Raw genomic sequence first — 16,497 nt, forward strand, 5'->3', positions numbered from 1 at the left:
GATCTGTATGATATACTTAATAATCCAGCTGTGTGAATTCTGTTTATTTCCATTTTAGAATAAAACTGTTATCATGGACAATTATGTTAAATAATACTGTTTCCAGGAGAATATTTTCTTAGTAACCTGTAAAAATGCTCCACATTTACTAGTAATATTGTACTTGGAAAATGTTTACACTCAAGAGGAGCAGCAAGAGCATTTGCAGGTTGTTTTCTCGCAGGTATTTTCTTGATTTAATACTGTGAAAATGTGACCACTCCCACGGGATAGTTGTGTGAAACAAGGGGATGGATAAAATCTAAACTTGTCCCACCTGCTAATAGCAAACTACAAACCTGTAAATCATAGCGGTTACATTTTTGATTAGAAGAAAGTGGCATCTTACTGAAAATGAAGCCGCAGCTGAGTACAGTTTCTAGTTTTCTATTACCGGGTGGGTCAGAGTTTTGATTTAATCCCAGCCTTAATCCGAGGCCTTAATCCTAGACAAAACCATGAAAGTTTAGCGGGGCAATATCCATTTGCAGTAATGGATTGCTCTGCAAGTGATTCATAGTGCAAACATGTTTTATTTAATCGGGCACTTAGGCTAGGATTAAATAAAAACTTTGACGCCTATAAAAAAACTACAAAACTGTACTCAGTTGCTGCTTCGTTGAAAAGGTGCAACTTTCTTCTAATCATAAATGTATCCACTACGAGGTACAGGTTTGTAGTTTGCTGTTAGCGAGTGGGGTTGATTTAATACGGGCCTTAGTTTTCCTTTCTTTCTTGACTTCATGTATTCACAATTAATGGCCAAAGTTAACTGCATTTAATTATTGATTTTCTGATGTCTATTTTATCGATGACTTTCAGAATTCATGTTTGTCTGCATATGAATATAGGATACAAAAGAAAAACAAAAGAAAGAGGGTTGTAAAGTAAATTACCCCTTTTCTGGTACAGTATGGAATATTATGTATCATTCAAAATCTGGAAAGCCACTCAGCCATTTAAAAAAATATAAAGGTAAGATCAAAATCATAGACCATGGGAAAACATCATGAATATTTACATTTTCTAACCTTTCATTGACATCATTCTTTGGAGTTCACAACCTAGCATTTCTTTGCCAGATGTTCCAGCTGAACTTTCATTTGATGTAAAGTAATCTTTAGTTTGAGTCTACATTAATCTCTCAGTACAGCAATGGCAAAGCTGTATGTCCTGCTGTATAACAACAATCAGATTTATTTTCTAAATCAAGTCAATTGTTTTTACTACTAATTTAAATTCACATAGTTATCCCTATTAAAGGACGCACCTCAGAGGTACGGGAAAAAAAATCCCTTGTTACAGTTACTGATATCTAGTACCCGCTTTATTAACTAATATACTGATCAGATTTTTTTTTTTTAAGTTTAAATCTAGTCTTAAAACTGTCATCTTTACTGAGGACTATAGAATTTGTCACAGGCTTTGGCCAACCTGGCGAACACAATTCAAAGTGACATCCCTGTGCCCAGCAGTGACGTCACTTTCTGTGCAAATACTGTCTGTTGAAATTACAGCAATGATATGATGGGCTTCAATTAAATGTAAGTGTGAATTAAAAATAAAATAAAACCACTGAGTATTTCTGAGGAATAGAAAACTTACACTGAAAAACTTACAGGTCAATTCCTCTGATAATTTTTGTTCTCACTGCTCAAAGACATTGAGTTAGCACTGGAAAATAATCTTGTTTCTACAATTGACGTAAAGCATTCATTCAGGCTACATGTTTAGGTTTTATAGTTGTTTTTTGCTTGTCACACTAAACATCTTAGACAATGTACTTATTAAGCTACATTTGTATCAACATTCTTTCTCAATATTTGCATATTGTAAAGATTATAATATTTCCAGGAGTGACTGGGATTTAATCTTCCAACTTCCATCTTGCCAGGCTGGTGGACAGGCTCATCTTCTGCCAAAAAGGAAGTCCCCTGCTAGCACGTTTGTAGTCAATTACTTTCTACACAGGCACAAATGCCGTAGGCCTTGCTGACCAGCTGTGTTCGACAATTCAATTTACCTTACTAAGCCAATCTATTCACAGCATAAACAACCGAGTAATGTGGCTGTGTTTGACTGTTACAGTAACATGTCATATCAAATAAAACTGCAGTAATTGCTTTCTTAGAAAATAGTTGACTCGAAGCTTATCAGTAGCTATTGCAATTACTTTTTGTCATTACTACCAATTATGCCATGCTGGGGACTGTGGTAATGGCCCACAGCCAGTAAACCAAACGTGTGTCCCTTTTTACTGCCCTAATTTGGAAAGGAACCCTAAGGAACAGTGTCCAGTAGATGGCAATTATCTAACATGAACACCAGTAGGAGGGAGATGTTTTCTAAAAATCACAATGGAGAGTTGGCCTTATATCTTTAATTGTTTTCAGGCAAGCCTTATTTTATGTGGGAGCCAGCCCATGGAAAACCAAGCTTAATATTTGAATGTTTAACATATGAATTATGTTTATATAGCTGATTGTCCTCGTCAAAGAAAGAGAATAATTGGATTAGAGTTGGCCACTGGAAATTTAAAGTGCAATGACTTAAGCACCTGTGCTGGGGTTTAGCTGAATGTAGCTCTTGGAAACAAGGCCCTGGTTTGAGCAGCTATTAGAAAAGCATGCTTTACCTTTGCTGTAACCGAATGTCGCCACATTATTAATCTGGATGCTGTGAATTTGAGACAGGTTGAGCTAAACCTTTTTCAATGAGCAGGCTTGAAATCTGAATGATTTGTTTTTCTCTTTAGAAAAAAAATGAATAAAATCACTGTTGGCTTGAAAGGCACAACCTGACTAATTAATCATTCCATGTATTTGTCTTTCCTGGATTCACATCCTCTCCAACGTTTTCATAAGTCATGAAGGGTGATTATTAAGTCACAGGAACTGGGGAGGGATTGAGGAAAAAGCATGGCTAATAAACTATGTGGTAAGATTAATTTCCTCAAGCAGTTTCACTAGTCAGAAAACATTTAGTTGATTGTTAAATATTCTCCTATAATAAGTAAACACTTATTCATGGTATAATTATGTGCAATAAACAGTTGGAAGGAAGCATTTAACAAGTGGAAAAGACATAAAGAAAATAGATCGCTACAAACATATAGTCTACACACATTTAAGTCAGAATGCTATTTACTAAGACTCTACTGATGGTTACAAAAAATACCCTGTGGCTTTTGTTTAAAATTAAGAGATTTTTAAATGTAAAGTTTCAGTTTAACCATTCTTGCAAACTGTAACAAAAGAGGATGTTGTTTTTTTACTCTTAAATGCCACATAGGACGCGATAATGGAAGAGCATGCTTTGCGTGACTAATCTCTGTGTTTGTGAGTCTGTTGTTTATCTATTCCATGTGGATCACTGCGTGTGCGAAAATGACACTATGACTCTGACTCTGTCAACAGAAACGAACTCCTGGTGCTCTGAGGGGAATTGTCCTGGCTCATATGATTATCTATATTGATCAGTCTATGTGTCGCATACGCTCTTTCGTTGTTCGACACAGTAAGGGCTTGGATGGCCGATGAGGTTAATGTGGGTCCATGTTTGGTCCTGATCACACATATTAATTTAGCAGTTTTAGGGTCAGTGCATTAGTGTTTACTTGTTAAAACTATGACAGAACAATTAAATAAGGGTTATTATGTGTATACAAATATTATATCCTGTAAGATAAAATGTGCCTTTTCCATGGCTTTTTATAACTATTGTATTTTGTTCAAAGACACTCAAATGTCCTCTATGGAAATATAAGTGAGATTGAGACAGTTAAAAAGTACATGGGCTATACTGGAAAATGACATTAATCTGATCTGTTTCAGTGTTTTATTATTATTATTATTATTATTATTATTATTATTATTATTATTATTATTATTATTATTATTATTATTTTGTCCCTTGTCCAGGCCGACTTATATAAGAGCAATACAAAGTGCAATAATACTGTGCAGTTCAAGGCATAATACATTTTACAAATTCTAATTTACACAAGTGTATACGAGAAATACAATAAACAATACATAAGGTCTTACATCCTAGATTGTAAAAGCATAGCAGACCTCATGCGTGTGCTAGTGTTTGTAATCCGTCACTAAACAACTGCAACCAAGGCCATACAGAGGTGAGAAGCACACATCACAACTGTTTGCATTTGTCTATTCAGTATTATAACTTTGGTGTTACAATGTGTCTAGAATAGATTATGTTATTTTCAGATAGAAAACATTGCAGGGCATAGTTTTAGTAGCAAAAATCTGATTATCTTTCATGAACAGGAAGGTAGCTATAATGTTCACATAAGAAACGGCCATACACTTTAAATAAGGGGGCGTAATCTGACTCGTAACCAGAACCAATGTTTTTGTGTGTCAGTTGTCAGAACTGAATGTGACAGAAATGGAAGAAGATACTCTAAACAAAATGAATTTGTTTATTACTTTAAGAAATATCGCGTTTTATTTGGTTGGGTTATATAAGGTTAAGGGATTCATGTTAAATTGAACATTAACAGACTTCTGGAAGTGCAAATGCCAAAATAGTTACTAGTCTGTGCCAATCAGATGAGAAAATCAGATGCTTCATATGCCAGTTTTACATGTTGTTCCAAAATAAAGAGCAACCAAGTGGCAGCATCATGTAGAATAAGACTAATCCAGAAAGACTGAGAAAGCTGCTTAGCAATTATAAAATATACTAAGCTTGTGATGTGATATTTGTTGTTTAAACAAAGGAAGGAAAAAAAAACTAGTGAGTATTCAGATGTTCTCTGCAGCATTAATGCATGTGCTCTGAGGATCTGCTGTCATATAATGTTTAAAATTGATGTTTAAAGGTTTTTCCATTACTTCTGTTCAACTTAAGTTATACAAATATATTAATGCAGAGAAACCAAACAAAAAGTAGAACAAAGAATGGAAAGTCTTAAAGACCCATGATAGGAAAAGTTGGATTATGTCAGAATGTTAAGTGGTCTGAATCTAATTCAAAATGTGTGTGTACGTTTTAATTGTCATGGCCTTCACGTTAATTCAAGCTTTTGATAAATTGTAACAAGAGGGTGATTTGACAGATTAAATGCAACTGTGCAGCTTTATACGTAAATACACATTATAAATAATGTTATAATTAAAATAAAGACTCTGTTTGGAATCTTTCTTTGAGGTCAGTTTGGTTGGATATGGGTGTGAAAGACAGCATCCAGTACCAACATTTTAGACATGACAATGACCTAGAATGTTTTTCTTATTGATGTTTTAAGACACATAACTGAATTATGTACTGAAGCTTCAACCATTTGTAACCCTTTTAGATAAAGGGTTTATTTTCTAAGCTAATAACACCTTGTGTACAGTTCCATAGAATGATCAAATGTATAGCAACAGAAAACCGCCTTCGGTATATGTGTGATCTTCATTGAAAATATTATTTCTTCTTGCAGCCATTCAAGAGAAGCCATCCAGAAAGCAAATCGGCCAGCCAGCGAATCACGACACCAGGAAAGACTGTCTGCCAACAGGGAGCAGCATCACAGAGAGTGAACTATTACTAGAGGTAAGCAAAGAAACGAATGGACATTTTTAACTTCATGTTATTTCACTTTCTCTTCCAAAGTGCATATCTGTCATCTCACAAAAAGTCAGTTTTTCTAGGCAGTGAGGGAAAAGCAAAAGGCCAAAATGCCAGCAGCATATGTATGACATAATTTGGAAAAGTGACATTCGAGAGTTGGATCAGAGATGTAACATTTGTCAGAGATGTCAGAGATGTAACAACTAGTGCATTGCATGACAAGTTCAACAACAGACATCATTAAAAGGTTAGTAAAGATTATCTGTGTAGATCAACCCCTGGCAAAAAAGAGAGAGCTAACTGCAAATAATAAATTAATCTCTGACCAAGGAAAAGTGTAAAACCAACAGCCAGTGTAAAATGTGTAATTAGTATTATGTTTTTAACAAAAACACAGCCAGTTCAGGTTCTTTGAATCTTAATGTGAATTTGGTGAGTTTGGGTAAATTGAGTACAATAGCTGTGAAATATATTTGTATGTGTGTGAAAGATATCTGTATGCATGCATAAGACTGTGACTCCAAAACAACATAGAATTCGGTGTATGTGTGTGTCGTAAAGGTACAAATGACCCAAAAATTTACATTCAACCACATTTGTACACTCATACGACAACACACATTCATTCAACACATACAAAGCAACTTGTATCCTCACAAGTGCACAGTTCCTATGAAGATTAGAAAATTAGAAAATGTCTTCCACACCTGTAATCATTCAGCAATACATTTATTAATTAAAAACAGCAAGTATTACTTGATCCTTTCTGTATTGTATACATGACTTGTTCTGAACGTGTTTTCTAATTGGATCATACTGCCTCTGAGGTGCCATTTCCTATACTTACTAGAATAAATCCCCAGTTGGGTCAAGTGCATGCATTTCATTTAAACTTAATGGTTCCACATTGTTCTGTCCTAATTCCTGTGCCAAACAAGACAGCTTAACATCTGTGTTGTGTTTGCAAACCAAGGTCTATGATTTATGCTATGCAGAATTTGCACAATTAAACAATTTTTATGTTTTCAAAACAGAAACATTAACTTCCTCAGGGGGTGCAAAAGAAAGAGAAAAGTATCACTAATCTCAATTTGTTCTTTGGCACATTGGGTTCAAAATTAGCCAGATCTTCCTCACCTTGCTGCACAGCCTGAAAGTGCCTGTATCATACACTGTGTGTATTGCCTTCCTTTTTTGCGTACAGTGGTGATTTACAATTTGGTTTACAAGTGATTGGAAATAAAAATAATGATGAGAGGAAATTTAAATTAAATATAATTTTTTAATCATGAGGTGTTGTTGCAGTAGGGCCATGTGTATTTCCGCAAGAAAAATAAGGTTTCAGCAGTTTTGTATTTTGGGCAGCTAAAAACAAAACTGACCTAGATATTAAAAAGCGAATATAATTCTTGACTTATCAATGCATTGTAAAATAATTACATTGTATTTCAATTTTTGTTTTGTTTTGTTATAGGCAGTTGGAGCCAACATATATGTTTGAACCGATAATATGGCTTGTAAAAATAACATCACATAATCAGCATCACATGACTCTTTGAGTACCAAATGAGCTTAATAACACTCATATAATGCACGGCAGCATTTTAAATTCCCCAACCGTCATCATATATGTCATAATACATGTTATTGGTTTTCTATTCATTTTAAAAGTATTTTAACGATTTTAATAGTTTGTATCCCCCTGCCCAAAGTTATAAGCAGTTGAAACCACTTTGGGCCATGTGCTTAAATGGATATATACCATTGCGGGGTGGCTAGAAACCCTTGGCCCCACCCTGAGCCTCATCACCACCCAAAGCAAAGTATATTTCCCTACGCCTGCAAGGTCCTCTGTGGTTTATACTGTACATCTATTTATTTATAGATACATACATATATATATATATATATATATATATATATATATATATATATATATATATATATATATATATGACTTACTTCTTTGTTGTTGTTTTGCCAAACTCCTCAAATTAAGTCAGTGTTGTAAGAGTCACCAGACACCAAAGCCTACAATGATCCAGTCTGCATTTTAAACTGGCATAACGCTAGATAAATAAAGAACCAATTGACCGTGGAAATTTGTTGCCCATATTGCGTGACTTGAAAAGCTACTCACAGCAAGGCACGGCTGCAGGCCTGCACAATTGTACTGAGAAAACCATAGCAACCGGGTCTCGGGGGGCAGAAAGATGCCAGAGTGTTTTCCTCTATTCCGAGGAAGACTAAAATGTTTGGAACAGTTCTTATTTAATATGCTGTGACCCTGACAGAATACCTTTGATGTCTTTGTGGACAATGTTTTGCTGTGAGATGAGGGAAACTATCAGGATATATGAAAGGTCTTTTGACGCCACATATGTTTAGTTCATTATTTATTTATTTTCCAAGTGAGCTAAGAAGGCTTCGCTCTCAATAATAGGCGTATAAAGCTGCAGTTACTTTTTAAAAAGCTCTTAACCTGCATTGCCTGATTTATATGAGACTGAAATTGTTTGGTGGGGGTTCGGGTAACAGGTGCATGTTTTCCATGAGCTAATCTAACTGGAATGACTTGAACTAGAGGAGAACATTACATAAAACAGAGCAACTTCTGAGATACGATTATATCCCCCCAAATCAGGACAGAAATTCTCCAGTTACATGAACAAATGTCATCTGCTGGGAGAGAGCAAACCTCAGAATAACATTTTGATCATGATTACAACCCTGATAAAAAAATTAAGAAAAGATTTAAACAACATGAATGATAAATACCTACAAGTCACCAAACAGTAATTAAGAACATAAAAGAAAAGTATTATTGCTTATCTACCTATCTAATCTTGACAACTATGCAGTGGATTTGAATAAAATCTCTGTCCTGTTCGTCTTATCGAGCCCAGTGTAATTTGCAAAGGAAAGAAGGCAGTACAGTAGACACATGTAAGGATTGTCACGCAGCCCTTCATGTTTCTGCTGAAATTTGATTCCTGTGCTGTATGTTTGGTTACACTAGGAAGGAGTGGGAATGGTTACTAGGTCAGTGGCCCCCGGCTGCTTAATGACTGTACAGTTTAAAGCTGTCAAACAGACTCTTCGTCAGATTCAGCAGAGACCCAGAGCGGAGTGCGCCTCTTGTGTGCATGCGTATATCTGTGTATTGTTGATACGTATGACTGTGTGTACACATACTGGTTATGTTATGTAAACCAATGATTGGTTATCCATTTTTTGAATACGTCAGGTCAAATGTGCCAATCCTGTACTCAGCACAATCAAAACACTCTTATCTGCCCCATTTCCTTTAAAAAACATACAATTATTCATGGTGTTTATTTTTTTTATTACTGATTTTGATTGTTTTCATTATTTTTTCACCACTAACTGTAATAATAACTCAAAAATTAAATAGACATTATATCAGCAATAATCATCATCATCATTAGCATAATGATAGTTATATAGCATAATGATAATAATAATTTATATATATATGCAAAAGCAAGTAGAATAGTGGGGTGATATATCCACCATCATCAGTATGATTGACTACAAACTGGAATCTTAATACTAATGGACAATATACCCTTGCTTGTTCATTAACAAGCCAATGGTCACTAGAAACAAACCTTTCATAAGCATATAATAAGACATATGGATATGTTTTAATGGTTAGACTGAGACCCAACATGGGAGCTTGACAAGGTTTGAGTCTTTCAAGGTCAGCAGGGGGGTAAGAGGTGTGCCATATGTCAGTTTGTCTCTTCTGTTCTTTAACTGTCTGCTCCACAGCCATGACAGCCGTCTGCACTCACTCTAACGCCTCTGTCAGTGCTATTCCATAAACCTATTAGAAAGAAAATACTCATATTTTTCACAGGCATTTACAATAATTGGAAATGGTACAAAAAGCAACAGAATGAAGGTGATTCATCAATTGTGCTGTTTATAGCTGGAAAAGTCACTAGTAATTATATATTAAATAAATTATTATGATAATGATACTAAAACAATAGGAGTGAAAGAATGCTACCCAAGGGGGGGTGGGACATCGCTTGTTACTGTGGGGAACTCATGAATGCCTTGTCTAACAAAGCTGCCTATAGGCCACTGTGCCCCGTCACTCAGACAGACCCACCCCTCCGCTGCCTGTTTTAACTAGTGCAGCGCATAGCAACTCAAACTCTTGTTGCCAGAGCCAAGGGGCTCACACGTGACCTCACAGCCTTTGGGTAGTATTCTCTTTCTCAGATAACCAGGGATGCATTTGCAACCTATTGTTTTGTTCCCAGTCGAGAATACTACTGAAAGGGAGGGGATTATTGTATACGCGAGTCATCGTGAGGGAGGCCAGCAGCAAAGCTTAAGGAAGCCAACTCCGAGGAAACAGCCTGCATGATGATGAGGCCTTGACTTACATACAATAATCCCAAACAAACCAGCACTAGTGGGCCACCGGACCAAGCACTATGGAGAAATAAAGAATAAAACACAGAGTGGGGGCAGGGGCCAACAGGCGCATAGTAGTCCCCCTGGAAATGCACCGAATGAGCAGCAACACACTGAGTTGCACCGTGTTCTACTGTTGCATATACAATAATCCCCTCCCTTTCGGTAGTATTCTCAACTGGGAACAAAACAATAGGTTGCGAATGCATCCCCATGCACACCAAGTTGTGTTACAGCAGTGCACCGTGGTACACTAGAACACACTGAGCTGCACCGGCCTGAACCGCAATGCAGCCAATTGATTTTAACCATATGTTTGCAGGATACATAAATCAGATTATGAATAATATAATGTAACTTAAGTTAAATGAAAAGTGATGCAAGGGTTCTATACTAATTCTGTGTGTAAATCTAGGGACTTATTCCAGAAATATACAGCTATGGTTTACCTTTTGATGACCAAATTATGTTCCAGTAGTAATTAAACAGCACAGATGTTTTATTGTTAATGTATTGATTACTGAGTCCTGTGCAACAGTACCAATTGATTCAATTCAATTCATATCAAGAAAGTTTTCTGCATCATTTTACAAAGTTTGTGTCCAAGTGTGCCAATGCTTTGTTTGAGAAGCTGTTGCTGATTTTTTCCTGTTCTTGTGTATTTTCCTACCGCCGTGTCCAGAATGAATCACAGATTTTATTAAGCACTTCAGAGATAGCATCATGTACTGGAGACCTCAGAGAGCAACATGCTTCCTTTACTAAAGAGGGGGAAAGTTGGAGGTCGCATGGAGGCTGGTACCAACTTCAACATAATGTGTATTTGTAACCACTTCATTAATGAGCTTTTACTTTCACGGGCTGAAAAGATATTTGACTTATACCACTGCATTCATTTTAACTTAGGATTAATGATTAATGAGCATATACTCTGTGTCTGTATAATTTCTTCCTTTGCTTCACATAATTAATTAAAGCTGTGTCCCTTTACAAAAATATGGAATCTGAATTCTGTAGATATTACCTCTGGATATGAAATAATGCTGTGCATTTTAAAACGAAAAGAAGGGAATTGAGGTTTGGCAAAGAGTTAATTATAAACATAACTAAACACACAAAAAGAAAACTAATATATATTTAGAAGTATGTAATATGTACTGAATGTGTTCATAAAAAGCAGAACAATTGGAAAATTCAGTCGTGAATATCAATGTTTTCTTTTCACGGAAAACACTGAAAATTCCTGCAGTTCCAGCTGAGGTGGCAGTAGTGTGAAGCAGTGACCACGAATTTCATACCCAAAGCCACAAGCAGCCTGAAAACATCCCTTCATGGCATTTCTATGAAAGCAACAAACCCACAAAACGAAGTTAGTGACAAAGCCAAGTCAGGTCACAGTAGAATGTAAAAGGAGACTGACTGCCTGACCTGGAATGACTCAAATTAAAATGAAGGTGACAAGGTTTGGCAACGAGCTACTTCAAGTCATGCGATCATCAAGACTTGGATGGAGTACAAACAATGGAAAGTTAATAAATTATAGTTTGTAAAACTTAATCTGCTGTTTCCCAAACTCAAAAAAATGCAATGCAGTTTGCAAAGTGAAGTGTATGCATTTAATTTAGTGAAAGGTTGCACAATGGTTAAGCAGCTTTTGTATAAACAGTGTTTCTGGACCTCACATTTATTGAAGTTCTCCGTCGTCGTTAGCGAACACCAGGATTTAATTTTAGGTCAAAGTTTTTCAATTACCTCTAGATAATTGAAATGGTTTGTAATTGTAAAAGAAATGTTTCTAAATGTAATTGTGTGTTTGTTTGTTTTTTCCAGTCCTTGAGTGGATTTGCACTTGTGGTGAGCACAGATGGAATGATATTTTATGCCTCATCCACTATTGTTGACTACTTAGGCTTCCATCAGGTATGTTTAATGCATGCTTTTATCTTATTTTATTTTATTTTATTTGTTTTTAATTCTAAGGCATAATTCAAAGAAAATAAACTGTTTATTTTATAAAATCATTTGTGATATTTTTTATTTTTTAAATGGGACAAAAAAAGTAAAAAAAAATGTTTTTTGAATATCCATCCTTGACTGTATCAGTTTGGAAGCTCTTTCAGGATTAACTTATTATAATATGTTTATAATATTTATAATTAGGGTACCATATTATTTTTTAAAACCAATATGCAGACTACTGTTAATATTCTCAAATTTGCAGTACGCAGCCCTTAAAGAAATCTGTAACAGTGTTTATACAAATTAAAGATGTTGGTAAAAACAAAAAAGCAAGCACAAGATGAATGAAATGTATACATCTTTATAAAAAAATTTTTTTCACTCAGTCTGCACTGTCTATACAGGTATACAGGTTGCCTAAATGTAGTCTTAAGGACACCAGAAATTGTTGAAATTGCGGTGAAGGAGTTTATGGGTTGTTTCTTCCAACAGATATCATTATTAATCATATTATTTACTTTATTATAATACTTACATTTTAAATCGGATTTAAATAAGTAACATTTCAACAATCAATTGAAACCTACAGACGCATTGAAAAATATAATTTATCACTGCAAGATAGCCTGTCTTTGAATAGACATCTCCCTGTCAAACAACAACAACAAACACAACAACAAAGCTGTTTAGGGAATACACCATTCCTGGATATAATAATGATGTGACAGCCTCAGCTAATTGAACATACTGCCACATCCAACATGCCCAAAGGCTGCATGTAACACGTAATGTTGTACATAACCACTGGTTCTGAACACAAAGCAGGGAAAACCTGCTAAGTTCATGGCAACGGAGATAAGTGACCAACAACACGTGACACCATAGACACTGTACACACATGAGCGCAGCTTTAAAGAGGTCACCATCAGAAGCAGGCAGACTGAGCAGCCGGGTAACACAACATCAGCTTTGACGGTTGTGTTGTCAGTCTGCTTACTGTGTGATTTAAAAAAAAAAGAATAATCGATACTTCTGTTCTTTTTTGTGTGCCTATCAGCTCCAGAAGGTTCTATGTTTTAACGTAGCCCCTCGCACAAAGGCTGTCAAAACAGCGCTTGTTTGATGTGATAATTAAATGAATGCAAATGATCTGGTGTTCGAACCCACAGTTTGAGTGATCTGTAATTTTCTGCGGCCCAGTGATACTGCACAGTGCACAATATTTTCCACTTGCGGTAGCCTTATCCAGCGTGGAAGCTCGAACAGTAGCTGCTGGATATTGAAAGCTGAACTGCTCTGCTCTTGCTCTGTGTTTCCCTGCCTGTCAGATCATGTTGTCTTCTGCAAAAGCTCTGAGTTGAGCACAGAAGCAACTGGGAGGTCAGCGCAGAAGGTTTTTAAGCATCGCAGAAGGCCACGAGTTCATTGCCGTGCTAGAGCCCACATTGCTTTGCTAAAGATAGAGTGGGTCGCATGTGTTCTGCGTGGCTGTAACTAGGCAAGTCTGTCCTGGTCCACTTAAATCATTTCCCATCTCTTTGAATTAATTACTCAACATTATTGCCCAGACTTTCTCAACCTGACTTCCTTTTTAGTGTAGAAAACCATTACAGTGCAGTGCTCCCCCTTGCTTTACGATATATGCAGTACAATATAGCCATGATAATGACGTGAAAGGTAATGGGCACCAAATCTGTGTTTTTTAACAGTATTTTCTATATTTGTTTTCATAGGAAAGTGCAACTGGTTACATAATAATCTGTTGACACTGTATATATACTCATACAGGCATACAATAACTTTTGTATCATATGAGGGTGATTTCTTCACAAGAACAAAAGGTATAAATGTAGAATTATGTTTACATAATTAATACTGATATTCATACTGTATCACAAATTATCTTCAATTAGTAAAAGCCAAAGAATATTTAAATTGATTCTATATTAATGCATATGAAAATAAATGGTTTGCCTGATTTATTTAAAAAATAAGTGATCACACAGGCGTTCAAACATAATTGTTGAACAAAGACACAGGGAAGGATGCAGGGAGGTACTTTCAGGTTCACTGAATCATTGTTAATAAGTGGCTGGTATGCTTATTCAAGTTCTCCATATAATTTGTTGCACAAGAAAAAGATACTATCAATACCCTCACACTAAACACATTCTTTCTATTCTTTTTACGTTTTTTAAGAGATCTTTAACATTGATGCTCAAATACCAAAAACTAGATCCTGTGACAGACTGCTCATATCTGATTGAAGTGCAAAGTGAACTATGTGTGTCATGATATAGACTAGCGATCAGTAAATATCAAGTCCCTTTCGTTTCAGTTTTAGTGGAACCTGTTTGTAAAGTGTTACTGTTCAAGATTAAGGGCCAGACCAAATCAAAACGTTGACATCCCCGCAAATCGCAAAGTACAAATCTTTACGATATTGAGGTTTCATTTATCATTTGAATAAATTGTCTACTGTTTATAAATCAAAACACTATAGGGTAAAACTTCATAATCAAAGTTTTGATTTGGTCTGGCCCTAAGTGTAAGATTGTTTTGAGTTCTATAAATGAGGATAGAGGATAGTCTGTTCCAGAAACTTACACTGGAATTGGTTGGGGGGTCTATTTTACTACCCCTGGTATCCAACAACACAAATATAACAATAGTTATATATGTACAGATTATCAATTGCCTCCAAATTGTTCATAACCATCATAAAGTGTAAAGTCTATCTAAAAATAAAATCACAAATAAAAAGGTTAATATTCAGCATATTTTTATTTCTCTATATATAAGCTAATTACACATATTGAAAAACACAATTAGCAAATGTTTTCTTGACTGGCTGTTCTGAAAATTAATTGACGTTCCCTACAATATAAAAAAACTTTGAACAACAATGTTCTACCCTGTGAGGAGGGTTGCTCATTGGTAGATGTATAGGCTCTTACAATACAAATCCATGTTGACAATACACTGTGGTGTAAAGGAGGCTTGTCTCAATATTTTTGGGAATTCATATATATTCCTTTAGACAACATGTTAATAGTACAATGTAGTATTGCATGATACTTTGATTGCATGTTGGGGAAAATGAAAATGAAATTAAACAGCAGCAACATATCTGAATGCTGCCTGTATTGAGTTGTTTTACACCACCGCAAAAGCCTTCTACAAACATTTTTGACACCCAAACAAAATAAATAAATAAATAAAATTTTGTAAATGAGACACATATGACCGAAGTCCTGCCTTAAAGCCAAGATTTTTTCTTTTCTTTTTTTTCTTTCCATACCACAATAAAGGACGGAAATTTTGCAGAAACAGCAATTTCCTTTGATCTAATTTGTTACTTTGTAATTATCCTTTGAAGAACAGGATACTCTGGCCAGGAAAAATATTGCTTATTCTTTTTTACAAGGGAATCTCACACAATAGTCACTTGATCCGTCTGCTGATGGGAATCTGGGGCGGTTTCAAATATTGGTGGCTGTGCCATGTGTTTGGTTCTAAGATTGTTTTGCAAGGCAAATGTTCAAACCCTTGCGTGCCTGCAATCTGGAAATTATGGGGAGGTTAAATATTTTAGAAGGAATCTGTCATTCATGACAGAAAGCAATGCTATAGCTAGAAAGAAAGAGAAATTGCAAATCTGGGACAAGTTGCAGGATTTTTCATCAGAGCTGGGAAGTTGGCCATTGGTACTAAATGTCACGCAACAAATGACAGACAGGCTAAATGCCCTTTCTTCCTTTAACTGCAAAGAATATTCTAATTTGAAGCAGTAAAAAATGTAGCATTAAAAATGTGTGCATTAAGCATTGTGGGATTTCATGCACAGATGTGAGAACAGAACAGGAAGAAAAAGTTTGGTAAAACATACAAAAACAACTATAATGAAAAAACAATGGTTTAGGTTAGGTTTATATTTCTAACTATTATTTTAATTTACTTAATCTGCTTAAATGCAGTTCGTCAACAATGTAATTATGGAAATGCATTCAGAATCAAATACATCTCATTAGGTTCAAGGAACAGTTAAAAGAGAAAAAAAAGGATAGATAAAAAGACACAATGTCTATCTATAGGCAGACGTCACAAATGTCTGTCCTGATTCCTTATGCTTGGTGGCTGATTGTTGTATTGACTCAAGGTCAGAGGTAAAAAGGGGATACCATTGTTGTTTACAAATATTAATAAATAAGGGTTTACTAGGTCAATGCCTGATGTCTTATTTATTGTCCTCCCTTCATGGTTCTTCCAGACTGATGTGATGCACCAGAATGTGTTTGATTATATCCATGTGGATGACCGTCAAGAGTTCCGAAGACAGCTCCACTGGGCCATGAACCCGCCTGCACAGGTGGCCAGTCAGGACCAGCAGCTAGCAGCAGGGACTGGTGTGTATATAATTAACAACAACAGGAACAATGGGGCTACTTCTGAAGCTTTCTAAAA

The 16,497-nt window shown here is 35.7% G+C and overlaps 1 protein-coding gene across 1 annotated transcript in view; it reads left to right on the forward strand.

Moving 5' to 3' along the window:
- Window positions 1-16,497, forward strand: part of ahrra (aryl-hydrocarbon receptor repressor a) — a 98,616-nt gene that overhangs the window by 70,352 nt on the left and 11,767 nt on the right. The window contains exons 4-6 of the mRNA XM_066722044.1: window positions 5,492-5,604; window positions 11,905-11,994; window positions 16,304-16,439. Of these exons, the coding sequence (XP_066578141.1) occupies window positions 5,492-5,604; window positions 11,905-11,994; window positions 16,304-16,439 (339 nt within the window). The remainder of the gene's footprint in view (window positions 1-5,491; window positions 5,605-11,904; window positions 11,995-16,303; window positions 16,440-16,497) is intronic.

This window comes from Amia ocellicauda, chromosome 2 (assembly GCF_036373705.1).
Source record: "Amia ocellicauda isolate fAmiCal2 chromosome 2, fAmiCal2.hap1, whole genome shotgun sequence".
Taxonomy (NCBI): domain Eukaryota; kingdom Metazoa; phylum Chordata; class Actinopteri; order Amiiformes; family Amiidae; genus Amia; species Amia ocellicauda.